Below are 18,847 nucleotides of genomic sequence, written 5' to 3'. Positions count from 1 at the left end.
CACTGTTCAATCCCACCAGGTTCAGATCCAGGACCAGGTCCAGGTCTCGCTCTCCTTGCGACCGAGGTGGCCGTGAGAGGAGGCCGTCTCCTGGGAGGTCCTCTGAGAGGAGGTCCTCTGAGAGGAGGTCCTCTGAGAGGAGGTCGTCTCCAGGGAGGTCCTCTGAGAGGAGGTCCTCTGAGAGGAGGTCGTCTCCAGGGAGGTCCTCTGGAAGCAGACAGAGAGAGACGTTCACAGAGATGCTGGCCAAGAAACTCATGGAGACAAAAAGTAAGAGAGAGACACACATAGACAGATGGATGGATGGATGGATGGGTAGACAGAGAAACAGATGGCTGGCAGGGTAGTGGAGTATCAAAGCAGTCTATGTGAACCAGCATCTCCACGCTTTTCCTTAGTTTCACGACAGTCGATAGCAAAAAATCAAAGTTGAGAAAACTTTGACTGTGAATAACCCCAGTGGAGTGGTTGTATTTGGTCTCCCTGCTCTTCTGTTGAGGCATTTAGATCCTGTGTCTAGGTTGGACACAATCCTGTTTCTGGTTTGACACTAATGTTGTGAACGTGAACATTAGATTTCTCCCCCTAGAAAGCAGGCTATTAACTGCTTAAGTGCCACTGGACGTTTAAGACGTCCGTTTTAACATAAGCCCTGAGTTCCACTGGACGTCTAAGATGTTTTTGTTATTTTTTGGGAAAAAAATGTTCAGAACCCAAGATCTGATGATTTGAAAATGTTCTGCTCCATTCACTCTTTGTTTAACTTCTTACTGAAAAAGGCTGTATCTCGGCTCCTAAGCACTTTTTTTTTACAATGAATTTTGGCTGTGGCAGTGGCACTCAGAGCCAAACTGCCATAAATAAGCCGGGCACTGAATGAGTTAACTCGGTGGTAAATTTCAGCACTTGCGCAGGGGACGCGGGTTCAAATCCGGGGTAGAGCAGGAAAGTTGCATGGTGCGTCTTTTAAGTGTTTAATAATTAGAATAATAATAATAATAATGGCTCAGATTTATATGGCGCTTTTCTAAGTACCCAAAGTCGCCTTACATAAAAGAAAAGGAAGGAACCAGCTTTATTAATATATTATAAGCTTATTGCTCTCTGCCCCTTCTTGAACAAAAATGGCCGTGCTCTGTCGTGTTGATGATGTATGGAGGAGGACGTTTTCTGTACTACTGTACTGTTTTTATTTGTTCAATATAAATAAAGATGAAATCAAATGATGAAAAAACTAAAACAATAAAAAGTGCTAGATTAAAATTTAGAGACAATAATAATGTAGGCAACTTTAGTTACTTTGTAGATTTTGATTACAAAACATACATTAACCACTTCAGCCCTATGTAAACCTTGGCTAATTGAAAACAGCAGATCTACAAGCTCACAACGCGTTGCACGGCGACGCGTTGTTAGCTTGTAGATCTGCTATTTTCAAAAGCCTTTTAAACATTTTAGACGGGACATTCGGCATAATTACTACTTTTACTTTTGGTACTTTTAAGTACATTTTGAAGCCAACACTTTTGTACTTTTACTCAAGTACATTTTTAATTTCGGACTTTTACTTGTAACAGCAATTTGAGCACTTTTTCCACCACTGTTTATTTCTCAAACTGTCTTTTTTTTTCCTCCTCCTCGCTCTCTCTCACCCACAGGTCTCTCAGACAATCCTGATCTGGATGTGAGTGCCGTGATGGGGGCTCTGCCGGCCCTGCTGGACGGACTCAAAACAAAGCCCCCCGCCTCCACCTCCTCCTCCTCCCGCAAGCGCTCCTCTTCTCCTCCTTCGGAGAGACGGAGTAGAAGGAGGTCGGCGTCCCCTCCGTCCAGACGGCAGAGGAAGGGCTCCTCCCCTTCTCCTCCGTCCAAACAGAGGAGGCGCTCCGTCTCTCCGGCGTCCAGGAGGAGAGGGACCATGTTCTACTCCTCGTTCTCGTCCTACTCCTCCGCGTCCCCTTCTCCCTCTCGCTCGTCCCCGGAAAGGAAGAGGAAGAGGAAATCTACTGTAGTCACGGCAGGGAAGAGGTAACATCATTACTTTGATGAGTTCCTATCTGGATTTTACTCTCATCATCATAGCACTGAGTCTGCCCTTTATTAACCCATTAAGACCGGGAACGCATCTGTGTTATTTTAGATTTCTTTGGCTATTCAAAAATAGCAGATATACAAGCTCGTAGCGCGGCACTCGCAATATTTTGTTCCAGGGACCCCCAGAAGCAAAGATTTTAGTTTTATATATATATATATATATATATATATATATATATATATACATATATACACACATACATACACACACACACACACACGCGCGCGCATTAGGCCTGACCTCGACTAAGTCGAATAGTCGACTGGTTAGTCGCGGGGGGTCCGAGTCGACTGCGTGTCTCTTAGTCGAATATAGTCGAGAATTCTTTTTTTTTTTTTTTTTTAAGCGCCAAAAATGTTTTTAATTGTTTTTTTGGCCAAGTGTACACCTGCAACCACACGTAACTTCCACTTTATTCTTCTTATTCCTCCTCTTTGTATTGGTATTGTTTGTGTTGGAGCGCCTCAGTGCGGCTGCAGAGTTCATGTGCAACCTCTTCCAGAGAGAGATAGAGACACTAGAAACTCTGCTGGAGACACAAAACAAACTGTGTAGACTTGGCCCTTTGAAATAACATTTATTTTGGCCCTGATTTTTTTTTTTTTTTTCATTAGTCGACTGCCAGTCGACTATTGGCAATTAGTCGGCAATTAGATTCGACTAAACAAATCCTTAGTCGGGGACAGGCCTAGCGCGCATACATGCATACAATACATATATATACAAGCTCATAGTGCAGCACTCGGTCCCGCGCTATGAGCTTGTATATCAGCTATTTTTGAATAGCCAAAGAAATCTAAAATGACTGAGATGTGTCCCCGGGTTGAATGGGTTAAGTTTCTAAGTGACCTTTTGTCTTAACACTGATTCACCAAACGTCCATCCAAATGTGGTAACAATATACAAAACAGTCATCTAATTTGTCCCATTTTCTGTTCTAAACAGAGAAAAGAAGAGAAAAGAACAAAAACTAAGGTACAAAACCAATCCCTTATACCTCCCTCCTCCCTTTTAACCTGGGACTTTACAGCTTATCACATGTTTAAGGGTAATTGGAGTAGACATTTATTCCAGGGGTGAAGTGATTGTATTGCTCTAGTTCACACGTTATATGATCTAAAATGGATCTCTTTGTCAAATAATGCTTGTCATCAGATTAATAATCAGTCAGTTGCAGCATTATTGTCTTTCCTTCGCTCCTTCACAGTAGGCCTCCTCTACAACCCACGCCCACATCTACAGCTGCATCGACGAGCCTGCCTACATCTACGGCTGCATCTACGACCGCGTCCACCAGAAAACCTACATCTACAGCTGCATCCACCAGACATCCTACATCTACTTCTACAGCTGCATCCACCAGACAAACTACACCTACATCTTCAGCTAGTGCGTCCAAAGTTTCATCAACCAGACAAACTACGCCTACATCTTCCTCTTCCTCTGCTACATCTAAAGTGTCATCAACCAAACAAACTACACATACATCTAAAGCTAAATCTACAGCTGCATCCACTGGAAAACCCACACCTACATCTAAAGATGCATCGACCAGACAAACTACACCTACATCTACAACTGCTGCATCCGCCGGAAAACCCACGCCCGCCACGTCTAAAGTTACGTCGACCAGACAAACCACGCCGACGTCTAAAGCCGCGTCGACCAGACCTACTTCTACGGCTCCGTCCACCAGAAAAACGACACCCACGTCTGTAACTGCGTCCACCAGGCCTACGCCGCCTACTTCTACGGTTGCGTCCGCCACCAGACAAACTCCATCTACAACTGCATCGATCAGACTACCCATGCCTACGTCTAAAGTTGCATTGGCCAGTCAGAGCCTGAGGTGTGTTTTTTAAATTCAACCCAACTGTATGTGTTTGAATTGTTCTCTTCAATCCATTAATACCGGGAACGCATCTGTGTCATTTTAAGATTTCTTCGGCTATTCAGCTATGAGCTTGTAGATCTGCTATTTTTGATAAATCGTGAAAATCGTGTGCAAATATTTGAATATATATATATATATATTTTTTTTTAAGCGAACATTTGTAACTCAAATCTTTGCTTCTGGGGATTCTACAAATGTTATTATTTTTTTAAAACGTATGTTGCTATAATCGCTGGTTCTCAAACTTTTTCATGTCTAGGACCCCCAAAATTATATACTTTTGGCCACGGATCCCCACTTCAAAATATTTTGTTCCAGGGACCCCCCAGAAGCAAAGATTTGAGTTCGCTTAAAAAAAATATGTATATATTCAAAGATTTTGCACACATTTTCACGATTTTTCCAAAAATAGCCAAAGAAATAAAAAAAATGACACAGATGCGCTCCCGATCTTGCGTTCCCGGTTTAATTAGTGTCAGTTGAATGGTTGTAGTGAAAAACAAACTGTTTGCATTCAAACTTTGTAAAAATGTGATATCAAGGAACATCTTCCCTAGCCACTCAATCCAAGATAATCAGTATTACTCATCATCTCCACCAGGCCAACGGCCGGGGATGAAGATTATGTTTTTGGCCCCTGTCTGTCTGTCTGTCCATCTCGCAAACCTCTGGACCTATCAGCATCAAATGTTTGGTGCACGCTTAAACTTGCTGGTCTGTATTATTGTACAGTTGTGATTGGACAGCTGATAAAAAAAACAGTCAACGCCATAAGCTCATTTCTGAAACGCAAAAAAAATATCAACTTTTATAAATGCTCAGTTCAGCTAGAAAATGCGCTCTGATCAGCGCCTTATAAAAAGCGACCGCTATGCGGTAGCATTTTGGTCATTTCTCATAGGCTTTTATGTAAAAAGGCGGTGCCTATTTTCACTCATTTTAGATTAGAGTGTCAGATGGGTGAATACAGTTTAATTGGAGAAGATAATTCATTCTAGAGGTGAAGTGATGTTACAAGTTGTAATTTCCAACTTTAGTGACTTATTTTACATTTACATCAATATATGGTCTAAGAAAAACTTTTATCAGATTAATCAATTATGAAAATAATTTTTGGTTGAAGCCTTAATGGTTATTTTTTCTCTCCTTCACACAGCAATCCTCTAATTCCTCCAGCTATAATTGCCAAAGCTCCAGTCCGACCCCCATCTAAGCCCAAGCCCTCTAGCAGTATTAAACCATTAAAGGGAGCCAAAACCAAAACGACTAAGAACTCCGATCCGTCAAAGCCAAAGGCCACCCAAGCTCAAGGAATACAGAAGGCCAAAGAGATATTGGAAACCCCACAACATTCTGCATCGAAAGATGAAGGATCAGAAATCTCTAAACATTCTGCGTTAAAGGACGGTGGTTCCAAAAGTCCAAAAGATTCCGAATTGGAAGATGGAGGTTCTGAATTTCTGAAAGGTGTCCAGTTGAAAGAATCCGTGGCCAAGATGGTGACAACATCAGGAGTCTCTGAAGAAATGGCCGAGTCCGGTGGAACGAGGAGCGAGGCTGCCATGGAAAATACAACTCGGAGGGAGCCGGAAGTCGAGATGCCAAGAGAAAACGTCAATTCTTCAGGAGAAATGGATGAAGCTAGCAAGAAAACACAAGTGAAGGACACCGAACCTGTTCAAAAGGACCATCAGGATTCAAGCATCAGTGAAAAACCTAATGCAATGGGTGTCATTCCTAAAGTGCAGGAGTCCAAACAAAAAGCTGCAGAAATCGCACCCCACATTTCAGTGGACAAATCCAGTGACAAATCAAATGATAATCAACTCGAAACCAAATCAAATGATACTCCCAGCAACGCTACACCCTTGGATAAAGATGGCACCGCAGTTCCTCCACCTAATCTCACAGAAACCACACCAACACCTTCGGATAACAAGAGCCCCGACACAACCCTTCCCGGCAATGCTACACCCAAAGATTGTAAAGTCACTTCTTCTCCACCCAAGACCACGTCAAGTCCACCCAAATCACTGGATGCCAAGTCTAAGCTTCCCAACACCGCCCCTCCACCTAAACCCACTCCCAAGCCTTTGGATCAGAAAGATGCCGGAACCACTCGCACCAAGACCAGGGACACCAGTATTGATACAAACGTACCTATCGACTCTAACGACACCTCTCCACCGAAGACCTCAGAAACTTCCAACAAATCATCGGCTGCCAAGCCTCAGGTTCTCGCTGAGCCCGACTCCAGCAGTCTCAGCGCTGCTGCACCCTCAGTTAAAGATTCAACCGCGACCACTGTGCCTAACGGCAAAGGAGACAAGTCGTTGCATACAAAGGGTTCTGAAACCAGTCATACCAAGTTAAGCAGTCTCAGCCGTGTTGCACCCTCGCTTAAAGATTCCACACACTCTGTTCTGTGTTCAGATGCCAAGTCACAGGTTCCCCAAACCACTCCTAAGTCCCGCACAGTCGGCAGTGCTGCACCTTTACCTTTACCGAATTCTACACCCGAGGCCACAGAGACCCCACCCAAGCGCTCGGACGAAAAGAGTCTACAAGTCCCTGGGAACAGTCTGGGGTCTTCTGCCAGAGTCTCTCCTCCGCCTGAGGCGACGCAGCCTGAAGACAGGCTGGGGTTCGAGTCTGCTGAAGTGTTGCAGGTTCCAATGGAGGAGGACACCCCTAAAGATTCAACCACCTCACTGCAAAATGGTATGTTTCTAGGTGTATATGTTAAGCGTGTTGCATTGATACAGGTAAACACAAAATAAGTATAAAAGTATAAAAGCATGATACAAATATTAACCACATGAACACTTGTGTCCCTATTTTGGGCATGTCATAATAATAACCGAACATTTGGTGGAAATAGCAGATCTACAAGCTCTGAGCTTGTAGATAGGCTATTTTCGATTAAGAGATTTGGTGTTGAGGGGGGAAAAGGAGGAGACCGAGTACTATGGGGGACCCCTGTCAACCGAAGTACATTGGTGACTTTAAGTTGTTCAAGGTTCTTCTTTTAGTGGTTAAGTAATAATGTATATACATTTTTTAGATGATACAACTAGTTAAATTATATATATATTTTATGTAATTTGTAGTCAATTCTCAGAGGCCCTTGTCTTGTCTCTCAAGCCAGACCATCTCCTCCTCAATGTTCGAATGCTCCAAAGACGGTCTGTAATTCAGCCCAGTAGAACTTGAGAAGAGGAAGCTGTCATCTTTCAGAAAGAGTTCAGAAAGAGTTGAATCAGCAAATTTGAAATTTCCTTTTGAATTTCCATTTTGCCAAGCAGCAAACTACCTAGGCTTAGACTACCGGTAGTTTGTTTGCCAGTGGGAGTTATTTATGTGACTGCACTGGTGAAGCCGAAGTGTGGAAATGGATGGATGGATGGACAGGATGTGCTGCCTCATTTAACTAACTCAATTTAAGAGCTTCTGAATTACAGAAAGGTAGGAGGCTGAAGCGTTTGAATATTGTGGGAGCCAAAACATCTGTCTTGAGAGCCTACAGTGCCCCCCTGTGGATGCCTGCCTTATATGATCATTAATATTACATTTTATTGTATTTCATTCAAGATGCAGTGTCTACAATGAAATGCAAAACTCAATCAGATTCCAACAAGAATCCCTTCGAAATGGAAGGCAAAGAATGTGCGCACTCTAACGCAGACAAACAGATCGTCACACCAGTACCGGTGGTGACCGGTCTGACCACCAAGATGCGATCAGCACAACGGATGGAGCCTTCCACCTCTGGCGTCCAGACGAGTTGCAGACGACCAGGTGAGGGTCTTGTGTTGTTTATGGAAAATCAATCATATAAATGTTGCACCTGTGTTTGTGTGTGTTCCTGGTTTTGACTGTGTCTGTGTGTGTGTGCGCTGAGAGAGTATGTGTGTGTGTACATGAAACAGAATCGGCAAATCTAATGCATAGAAAATATGTGAAAACTCTTCAAAGACATTAAGACCTGAGGCCGATTCTACAGATCATCTCTGTCGGGTGGAAAACTGTCCAAAACTGTTACCTTTCAGGATTCAAATTCAAAAACGGCAAAAGTAGCAGATCGACAAGCTCGAAATGCATCACTTTGCGCTGCGTTTCGAGCTTTAGGATCTGCTACCTTTGATGCTTGTCTGTGACGCTGTAGTATGATTGTAGTAGGGTGTTAATTTACGAAGAACACAAAAAATGATGAGATGAAAGGTTTCTGCCCGACAGCAACGAAATGCCCTCTAAATCCAAAGTTTTCTGAAAAACCAATGTTGCTATAAATATAGCTAAAATCTAAAATGACACATGCTGCCTTTCCTGTTTTTTTATTTGTTAAATAAACCAAGGTTTTCTCTCGTAGATGCTGTAACACTGGAGGGTGTGGACAAAAATCTGGTGAGTTTCTGCTGTTTGTTGCTCAAAATAATATTCAAACATGACTGACTGTAAATATTCAGGAGGTGACCTACACAACAAACACGCACACACACGCACACACACACACACACACACACACAGATTTATCTGGTTCTCATTTTGGATGCAATTAAAGCACACTATCTACCTGGCAATAATAATCTCAACTGTTAATATCTGTAACCTTGCTTTTGTCAAGTCTGTTGTTTCACTGTTGCTATCTATCACTCATCATACTCACCAGTGGAGTAAAGTAACTAAGTACTGTAAAGTGTCCACTTTTCAGTACTTTTACTTCTACTCCACTACATTTCAGAGGCAAATATTATACTTTTACTCCTCTACAATTATTAGACAACTTTAGTTACTAGTTACTTTGTAGATTTTGATTACCGGTATTATTACAAAACCACTTCATCCCCATATACATTTCGTCCATTTGATAATAACCGATGTACAAGCTCGCAATGTGTTGTGATGCGACACATTGTGAGCTTATAGATCTGCTATTTTCATAAGATTTGTATACATTTGAAAACTTGTGAAATGGGACATTCTGCATAATGCGTACTTTCTACTTTTGGTACTTTAAATACATTTTGATACCAATACTTTTGTACTTTTACTCAAGTAAATTTAGAATTACGGACTTTTACTTGTAACAGAGTATTTCTACATTGCAGTGTTGATATTTTTACTCAAGTAAAAGATATGAGTACTTTTTCCACCACTGCTAGTATTCTATTCTGTTAATATTATACGCGGTTTTGTAAATGAGTCACAGAACAGGTCAATGTTCATGAGCAGTGCAACTGATTGGTTCAGAAGTGTAACACAGCAGCAGAATAGAAACAGTACAGCAGGCGTAAACGTATAAAAATATCCTTTTGAAAAATAATGAGCCTGACACAAGACGGCAGCACATTCCCTTTTATGCCCCACATTATGTAACCATGGCGATTATCCACAACGTTGCAGGAAAGTCATGCGATTGACCAAGAGCGCTTGTCGACGGAGGAGACCGACGTCCAGACACGGGAGGTGCAGGCCAGACTTCACACTATGTGCAGTGACGCCCAAGCAGCCCGGGGAAAGGCCCCTCAGAGGACCCTCGCTACCCAGAGCAGGAAGAGGTTCAAGGATGTGAAGCGCATAGGCAAGAGAAAGGTGCCCGTGAACAGGAGACCGGACGGATCGACCAGAGGGGGTCCCACCGCCGTCTCTCAGACTCCCACAGATTCGGAGGACATCGCAAACCCTGCCCTCCTCCCACCCGAGGCTGTTGAGGGGGTTGGAAGGCGAGAGATCGGATTTCCAGGTAAAGCACCATTGGGTTGTATGAATATAAATATGCAGCTGAAGTTAATACATCCTGGGCTTGTTTCATTTATGTCAGGGGTAGGCAACCTTAGGCACGGGTGCCAACACTGGCACAGGGGAGGGTGATCACACTGGCATAAGTGTGAGAGGGACGATTTTTGGTTTAAAATAAGATATTCAAAACAATTTAGTCAATTAATTGAAGTCCCCTCGCATCTGTATGCAAATTACAACCCGCACATAATTCTACATTCATTCAAACTCTGAACTCTTGACTGGGGAGGGGAGATAGGTGAGTCTACTGATCATTACAATGTCCTGATGTGAAAGAAAACAGTCAGAAGAAGAAAAAAGGTTGTTATATTTATGGACAATCAAAATCTGTTGGAAATATTACATTTTGATATGGTGTCATAATTTAACATAATGTTGAAAATGGCACTTCATGTCAAAAAGGTTGCCGACCCCTGATTTAGGTGTTACTGTGTACTAGCATGAACAACTCCTGTACACATACATGCTGCCACACAAAAACAAAAAAACAACTAATGTGATTAGTTTCAGCTGTGTTTACTCCTTATTGCTGCGATAGCTCAAAACAAATGAACTTTAAATGTCTTCTTCAATTAAATTCACCAAATTCTCTTGTCACACTAGCATCCGCAGAACAACCTGGGGAGACAGAAGACGACAGCGAACAGGAAGGAGACGACGAGAGACAATCGTGTTCCACCACAGCCACGCCGCCGCGCGGCAGCAGGGGTGCCCGCCGCGTCCGAGCCCGGAGGCGAGGATTCTTCAACGTTCAGCGTGCCCGGTTCGACATGCTGCAGGTGGAACTGGTGGATACCCGGCGGAGCATCGTCAGTCAGCTCCGTCGGATGGAGAGCCGCATGTTCCCTGTGTTGCAGTCCATCGGCCGGAGCTTGGAACGAATGGCAGACGTGATGGAGCACAGCTCAGCCCCAGTGACTGATATGACGCACAACAGCTCAGCTCCAGTGACTGGTATGATGCACAACAGCTCAGCTCCAGTGACTGGTATGATGCAGTACCTCTCAGCCCTAGTGACTGGTATGATGCACAACAGCTCAGCTCCAGTTGCTGATATGATGCCCAACAGCTCAGCCACAGTGGTTGATATGATGCACAACAGCTCAGCCCCAGTGGTTGATATGATGGACAACAGCTCAGCTCCAGTGGCCGATATGATGGACACTAACTCAGCCCCTGACCCCACCCTTAAGACAACCGAGTCACCCCTCAGGTCTCTCAGGTCGAGGGCTAACCTGACCACATATACAGATACATCCAGTAGTGTGTCGGACACGTCCACGTCCAACAGCTCAGCTCCGGTGGCTGACGTGATGCAGCAGAAGTCAGCCCCAGTGGCTGATATAAAGGACGAAAACTCCGCTCCAGTAGCTGATGTGATGGACCAAAACTCAGCCTCAGGGGCTGATGTAATGGACCACAACTCGGCTCCAGTGGCTGATACAATGGACCGGAACTCAGCCCCTGAACCCACCCTCAAGACAACCGAGTCACCCCTCAGGTCTCTCAGGTCAAGGGCTAACCTGAGCACGACGGATACATCCAGTAGTCCGTCGGACACGTCCACATCCACGTCCACGTCAGACTCGTCTCCAAGGAGCCGCACCACAGGCCTTCATACCCGCGGAGGTCGGAGAGGCAGCCGCAGGCGCCGCTAAATATTATGTTTTTTTGTTGTTCTATGTTCCATGTTCTAAATTGGCATGTTGCCTAATTTGGTCACCTGCTAGGGTCACCTGCTAGTGAGGTCCACCTGTTCACCTGCTAGTGAGGTCCACCTGTTCACCTGCTAGTGAGGTCCACCTGTTCACCTGCTAGTGAGGTCCACCTGTTCACCTGCTAGTGAGGTCCACCTGTTCACCTGCTAGTGAGGTCCAACTACTCCTCCCCGTTCAAAACCCCCTGCTGACAGGCGCCGTCCCAGACTGTTGGTTGGACGTTAGGACAAAGATTGCCCGCCCAGCTTCTTTTAGTTTTTTTGTGGTTAATAAATACGATTTTCATAATGACTTTTGTTTGTTTAAAGAGGAACGTCACCCCAAGTCACAATGTGTTGTAACTTTCAACTTGCATAACATTCAAGTGCATTACTGAAGGGCTATCGCATATGAACAGTAAGGCCTTTCTGCCGATCTCTCGGCAAGTCAAACATCCGATAGGCGACCAAAGACTTATCATCTGAATATAGGCCTGTGCACTTGCTGAACTTGGCTTATACTCTTGTCCTTCTTTCATTCACGTCGTTCATTGTGTTGTTCAGCTATGCTGTGGGTAGATCTTCCATAAAGGGACACCTCGCTCTAGAGAGTTTACTCCTTCAGCCTGAGACTGTTGACTGTGACCTCTCATAAGTGTACTCAAGTGTATTTGAATAAATAACGAGAAACACACTTCTCTTGTTTGTGAGCCTTTTTATTACAGAAATATAAAATGTGTCACTTCATTACCACTACATGGCCAGCAGCATAGCAGTTGTAGTATATTCTTGACTACTCTGTTGGAAAAAACATTTGCATGGAGAGAGGAATTTCCAAGCCAGTTCTTTTTATTTAACATCACAAAAGTCGGAGTCGTCTTGTATTAATTTATGTGGTTCTTTTAAGCTGTGGTCAAAAGATCTAATTTCAAAAAGAGCATAATTTAGCATCATTTAGTACAACTGAATCCGTATCTGTGCCCTATTTACATTATTACTAAAGGTGACTAATACATACAGTATAATACAAGGAACATAAATACACAAATACACTCAAATACTAACTCTTAATACATAAAGACCCTGTTAATTCAGGATTTCAGCTGCTGAGACTCCTCCCAGGCAAGTAGTTGGTAAAACCGATATGTAATGCTTTAGTTGGTGGAAACCAACTACTGATGAGTTGTGTTGATGCTTATCTCTCTGGAAGGAGTTTATGTCGCTCGAGGTCGCTGATGTAAGCAGGGAGTTCCGTCGCCTTTATACCGGTGGCTGCTGTCCTGGTGTCACCAACGTGATGTCAGTTAGTGTCAGTCATATATCCATATTAGTCCATGAGCCAGAGAAGATTTCATTATCGAAAGAGTGGGCAAAACCATACCTATATTAAATTGTTTATAGGGTCAATATAAGTAAATAAATATATAATAACCTTTCCACAGGAGCAGCTTTTTCATATTTATCACATATTTTGTTATTTTCCCCATACTTACATGACAGCATTTTTTTTTGCACCAAAACCACTCCTTGGGCTAAAAACGGCCCAATCTCAATGGGCTTTTTACACAAAAAGTATACCTGGAAAAGGATGGCTATGGCCGTTTTTAGCCCAAGGAGTGGTTTTGGTGCCAAACAAATGCTTGCAATGGATTCAGAATCATAAAAACACCCTAGTTTGACCCCTCACATGCTACTTAAAACAGAATTAAATTTTATTTTAATTTTTTTAATTTCTTTTTTAACCAAGGTTATGGTGGGTTCCCCAACTTTCAGCAGCTGTCAAAAATTCTCCTAGGGAAACTGCATTTCAGTCTTTATGAGATGTGTTACTAGACACCTTTACAAACACATTGGTGAAGATTTGTTTTGGTAAGGAATTTATTCCAAGATTGGAAAATACTAATATCCCCTGACTATAATGATTATGTACAATATTTAGTTTGAGGACAATATCAACCCAAAAGTATAGTGTTTGATTAATCTCTTGCTAATAACAATAGAGGTCCACTGCTCTTGAAAAGGACTATGACATGAAAAGTATTGGAGCACATCTTATAAATATAATTTATTGGGTAAAATGTGTTTACTATCAGTGTGATTCAGTACATTCCTCTCTTACACGTATCATGAGGCTTGTTCCAGCTCACATTCAAACTGCCAAAAAATACTGTATATTGATGCTGTTATGCAGAAAACCTTTATAGGATTTTGTTCATGAAATAATGCCCTACTTTGTGGTGTGACTGACACGGTTACACTGTTTTATATTTGTTTTTGTAAAACAGCAAAAGAAAAAAAATCACTTAAACATTATTTATTTATTGTTATCAATCATATTGAAGTGATTTCAGGGAGGGACAGAAACTAACTCCAGTCACTTTCAGTTCAGGGGTTCTCATTGTATTGTTGAATCACAATGTTATTGTATGACTTGGTAATCTGGGTTCAGTTACTATAGTGTTGAATGTTTCATATTCAATGTGTTCTGGGCTTTGAAGAGACAATGCTGCACATTTTCAAAAATAGTGGAAATAGCAGATCTACAAGCTCTCCCTCACACACACACACACACACACACACACACACACACACACACACACACACACACACACACACACACACACACACACACACACACACACACACACACACACACACACACACACACACACACACACACACACACACACACACAATCAGATATTGGTCTTGTCCTCTCAGTCCTCAGACTCTTTTAACATCTATCTTCACATCCTGTATAAAACGTCATCTAAACATGGAGACAACTTTCACAGAGAGACAGAAACATTCTTCAAATCAGACTAAAACACTGTTAGAGGTTGCAGACTGACATTTATTTTGAAAAAAAAACAAGTCAGTGTAAATTAAGTAAAGTTAATGAAAACATAATGATTACCTTTATATGAATTGAAACAATTTTGTCATTTTGCCAGATAAGTCGTGAGCTTGTAGATATTAAAGAAAGTACAGAAGCTTTCCCCCCCTCTTTTGTTTTTAACATGGCTTCATAAGTGTGTAACCGTTTGAAGGACTCCGAGGTTTCTACTGTATTTACAAAATGGGGTAAAAACATTGTTCATCACATTAAAATGTTTTTATAAGCGATTAACTCTTGACACACAATACCCTATTGACACATTGAGGAGGAAGACATTACAGCAGTGGTTCTCAAACTTTTCAGGCAGAGACTCTCCAAAATAATCGTATTTGAACTGGGGACCAGCCACCCTGACAAGCACTTGGAATTGCAGGAGTTGAGGCATTACATTTAGTTTGACTTCATCAATATTGTGAAAACAGCAGATCTACAAGCTCACAGTGAGCTTGTAGATCGGCTATTTTCACAAATTCTCTCTTTGTCAGGTAATATTTTTCTATAGTATAGTTTGTTAATTACTTTTGACACAGTAATGTCTCATTTTAGAGGTATTCAATAGGTCTTAAAAAGTCCTTAAATTGTCACTTTAGAAATGTACTCTGTATACATTATACATACACTATACATGTATGTACGGTATGTTTGTAGGTTTGTTTACTGTTGAGTGAGAAAACAATGTTGCACATTAAGCAAAATATCATTTGGGGACCTCCTGGAGGTCCAGACCCACAGTTTGAGAACCACTACATTTAGTATAACCAATGTACACAGACTGACAGAGGGCTCTGTAGTAATATCAACAAGATAACAGGGCATACTGTATAATGATTGTCTGCAGCAGGCTTATTAAAGAAATGCAATGAGCGGAACACAATGGATTGATTGATCATGATGGTGTAGTATACTGTACACATCATTCTTACACATGCTTTATCTAGAAGAGAAAATCTATCATCAAATGAAGAAAACTAAGTTTTTAACTGAGTATCATCATCAGTATTCTTAACATGTCTACCATGTCTTACACAGCTCTGCTGTATCTCCATAGTGATAACAAGGCCCTATCCCTGGATAGAGAGGTTGTGTGAACGTGGTTTGAACTGTGTGTAGGAGGGTCATTGTGTCAGAAACACTGTAGAAGGACAGAGTACCTGCCTTGTGGTCCAGGTACACCCCCACTCTGGAGGAGAAAGGCCCTGACACTTTAGTGTCAACACTGTTGTGTCTGAACAGGTAGTTTTTATCAATGCAGTGTAAACACCAGGATTTATCATTGTCTCCAAAGTAGGTTTGTCTGCTGATGTCTTTATAACAGACTGCTATATAAACCCCTTTACCACTCCACTCTACTTCCCAGTAACAACGTTCAGACAGACCCTCTGTACACATCACCTGACAGGTAGTTAATCTCTCTGCATGATGAGGGTAAGGTTGTTGTTGTTGTGTTAAAGTCACCTTCCTCTTCTCCTCTGACAGGGAGAGATTTGTGTCTATTGTGTTCATGTCCAGAGACAGAGGAGAGGAATCTGTGAGAACACACGACAAAAGAAAAATCAAACCTCATGAACCTTATTGTGTTTAGAGTTAGTCTCTCAGATCAAACTCATTAGAGCTTTAAATAACAACATATCAGAATGAAACTTCAACGTTCAGAACCTGCATCAACATGGACTCACATTGTAAAAAGTCCTTTCTGGTCTGAGGCTCCACTGGATGTAAAACATCAACTGGAGACACAAGAAAACAGTAAAGGTCATCATGACATTGTAAAGGATTTCTATGTCCACACAAAGGGTCAAATCCAATAGACTTTACTGCTGACTTCAGGCATGTAAAACATACAGCGTGAGCCTACAGGAGGTCACAACATACGACTGACGTAAAAGACAACAGGCCTGCTTTACGGCAGTGTCGTAACGTAGCTCTCTTAAAGGCACAGTCACATATATAGCATATTATGACAGACATCAAACTGAAGAATGGATTAAACTGAAGTTCCAAGGGTTTTGTAAAAAAGTTCAAGCTATTATAGCTTGATAGTAATCATTGCTATTATATAGTGTTTGTTCAGTAACAGCTGTCTCCCCAGCTCTTCAGAAAATACATTTTCAGGTGGGTTTCACATTTCATTCAATCAGGAGAGAGAACTCCTCAAGATCATTTATTAAGAACGAAAATATAATAAAAATGATAATAAATAATAATAAATATTAAATGGTGCATTTATATACTGTAGCGGGTGACATGAAACACAGGTCACACTAATCTACTGCCCGCCATACTACAGTCTTTAGTAGCCTTCCCAGACATACTTCCACCTGTACAAACTGTTTCAACACTTAGAAATGTACTGTACAGTATAGGGGCCGGTTAAAACACAATAAAGACATTTAAATCTGACCCTAACCTCTCCTTTGAGAAATATTCTTGCTTAAATTCTTCAATGTTTCTGTCCAATCTGACAGACAGCCAACCTGTGTACCATCAGTCTGCTCCAGTTCAAATATCTCCAGTTGCCTTCTGACTTCATCAATCCATGTTTACTATGATGGCTGGTTAGAAAAACAAGAAACACATTTAAATCTCACCTCTCTTTGATATCTCTGGCCAAGTTGTCTTCAGGATGTTGTCTAGTTGGTCTCTCAGACCAGACACCACATCAATCACATCTGTGAAGGACCTCACAGGACAGATGACCACACTGGGTGAGACTGGAGATCCACTGGAACTGGAGAGAGACTGGAAACTCTGGAGAGAGACAAGTAAACCAGTATAGACAGGGATGGAAAATCATTAAACCAAGAGATCAATAAATTGGTACATTGACCACACACACACACACACACACACACGCGCGCGCGCGCGCGCACGCGCCACACGCACACAAATGATGATTTAATTATCATGCAAATAATTGCGATTAACAATGTGATTGTGTTTTTGGCATTGAATATATCAATAAAAATATACATTTCCGTTCCAATCTATGAACACAAATTGTACAGGGCAGATATTGAATAAATGTATACTTTCAAAATATTTGACAAAATAGTGGAAATAGACAATCTACAATCTACAAGCTCAGAAGCTGAACTTGTAGATCTGCTACTTTTGGGAAATGTTTACAATTATGACAATTGTGGAAAATAATTGTGATTATCTCAAATAATTGTGATTAGGCAATTATGTAATAATTGTGACAGGCCTAATTCTGACAATATTATTGTGGTCTGTACTCTACAACTACTGTATCTAGCAACTATATTAGTATTAGTAACTACCAGCATTAATAATGTCATGTTATGTAATATACTATGATGTCATAATAATATAACATGATGGAATGAGATGAAATATGAAGCTGATTTCTCCTAAATGAGTCAAAACCAAACAGTAAAATGCCATGTGTGGAACCTGAATGAAAGTGATGATGTCATCAGTGTTGGACAGCTCCTCCAGGTCAGCATGTCTCCTCTCCAGCTGCTCCATGTGGTCCTCCAGCTGCCTCAGGAGAGCCTCAGTCTGAGCCACTGCAGTCTGCTGCTGATCTCTGATCAGTTCTTTAAGCTCACTGCGTCTTCTCTCAATGGAGACCATCATCTCACTGAAGATCCTGTCACTGGCCTCCACTGCTGCTTCTGCAGAGCTCTGCTTCACACACACACACACACACACACACACACACGCACACGCACACGCACACGCACACGCACACGCACACACACACACACACACACACACACACACACACACACACACAGACAGAGAGTGTGTTGTTATTTTTTTTTTAAAACAATCCAAAGTTTCTTTTGAAAATAGCAGATCTATAGACAGATCTGCTATTTTCAAATCATCAAAGATCAAACCATCCCAACCACAGACTGTTTGAGATGTCGCCGCATGGAAAACACCTACGCAGTCTCACAAATATTATATGTGGGTTGCTGGCACACAAGTATTTTCAAATGGGGGTCCACAGCCAAATACTTAATTGGGGGTCCTTGACATGAAAAGGTTTGAGAACCACTGCTTTAGTGCTTCTGATGACACAAGGCACTGTCTCATCCATATAGCATCACAGTAAACACAAGAACAAGAACTATTATCATAATATCAGCTCACGTTCAGGGCCTCCATGACCTGTCTCAGGTCTTTCAGCTCCTTCTTTTTCTCCTGGATCTTCTGCTGGACTTCCTCCTGAATTGTCACCAGCTGTTTCTGCAAGAAACAGGAAGAGACAGTTTGGCTTGTAAACAAAGCACATTTTCAAGTCGGGATACCAATTCTATCCAGTGGTGTAAAGTAACTAAGTACATTTACTCAAGTACTGTACTTAAGTACAATTTTGAGATGTTTTTACTTTATTTGAGTATTTCCCAGTTTTCAGTACTTTTACTTCTAATCCACTACATCTCAGAGGCAAATATTGTACTTTTACTCCACTTCAATTATGTGAAAACTTTA

At 41.9% G+C, this 18,847-nt stretch overlaps 1 protein-coding gene across 1 annotated transcript; it reads left to right on the top strand.

The window, feature by feature from the left end:
* Nucleotides 1-24: 24 nt before the first annotated feature.
* On the top strand, nt 25-11,446 carry LOC308101565 (uncharacterized protein; the record flags this gene model as incomplete). Its single annotated transcript, XM_080450986.1, has 9 exons — nt 25-97; nt 203-270; nt 1,659-2,028; nt 3,303-3,944; nt 5,146-6,710; nt 7,581-7,787; nt 8,359-8,393; nt 9,393-9,732; nt 10,392-11,446. The coding sequence occupies exons 2-9, from the start codon at nt 240-242 to the stop codon at nt 11,444-11,446; spliced, it is 4,245 nt and encodes a 1,414-aa protein (XP_080307112.1). The 5' UTR covers nt 25-97; nt 203-239.
* Nucleotides 11,447-18,847: the final 7,401 nt, after the last annotated feature.

The sequence above is a fragment of the Gymnoscopelus braueri genome (genome assembly GCF_963280865.1).
Source record: "Gymnoscopelus braueri genome assembly, chromosome: 15".
NCBI lineage: Eukaryota > Metazoa > Chordata > Actinopteri > Myctophiformes > Myctophidae > Gymnoscopelus > Gymnoscopelus braueri.
The sequence above is the reverse complement of the archived record's forward strand: the minus strand, read 5'-3'. Positions and strand labels throughout refer to the sequence as shown.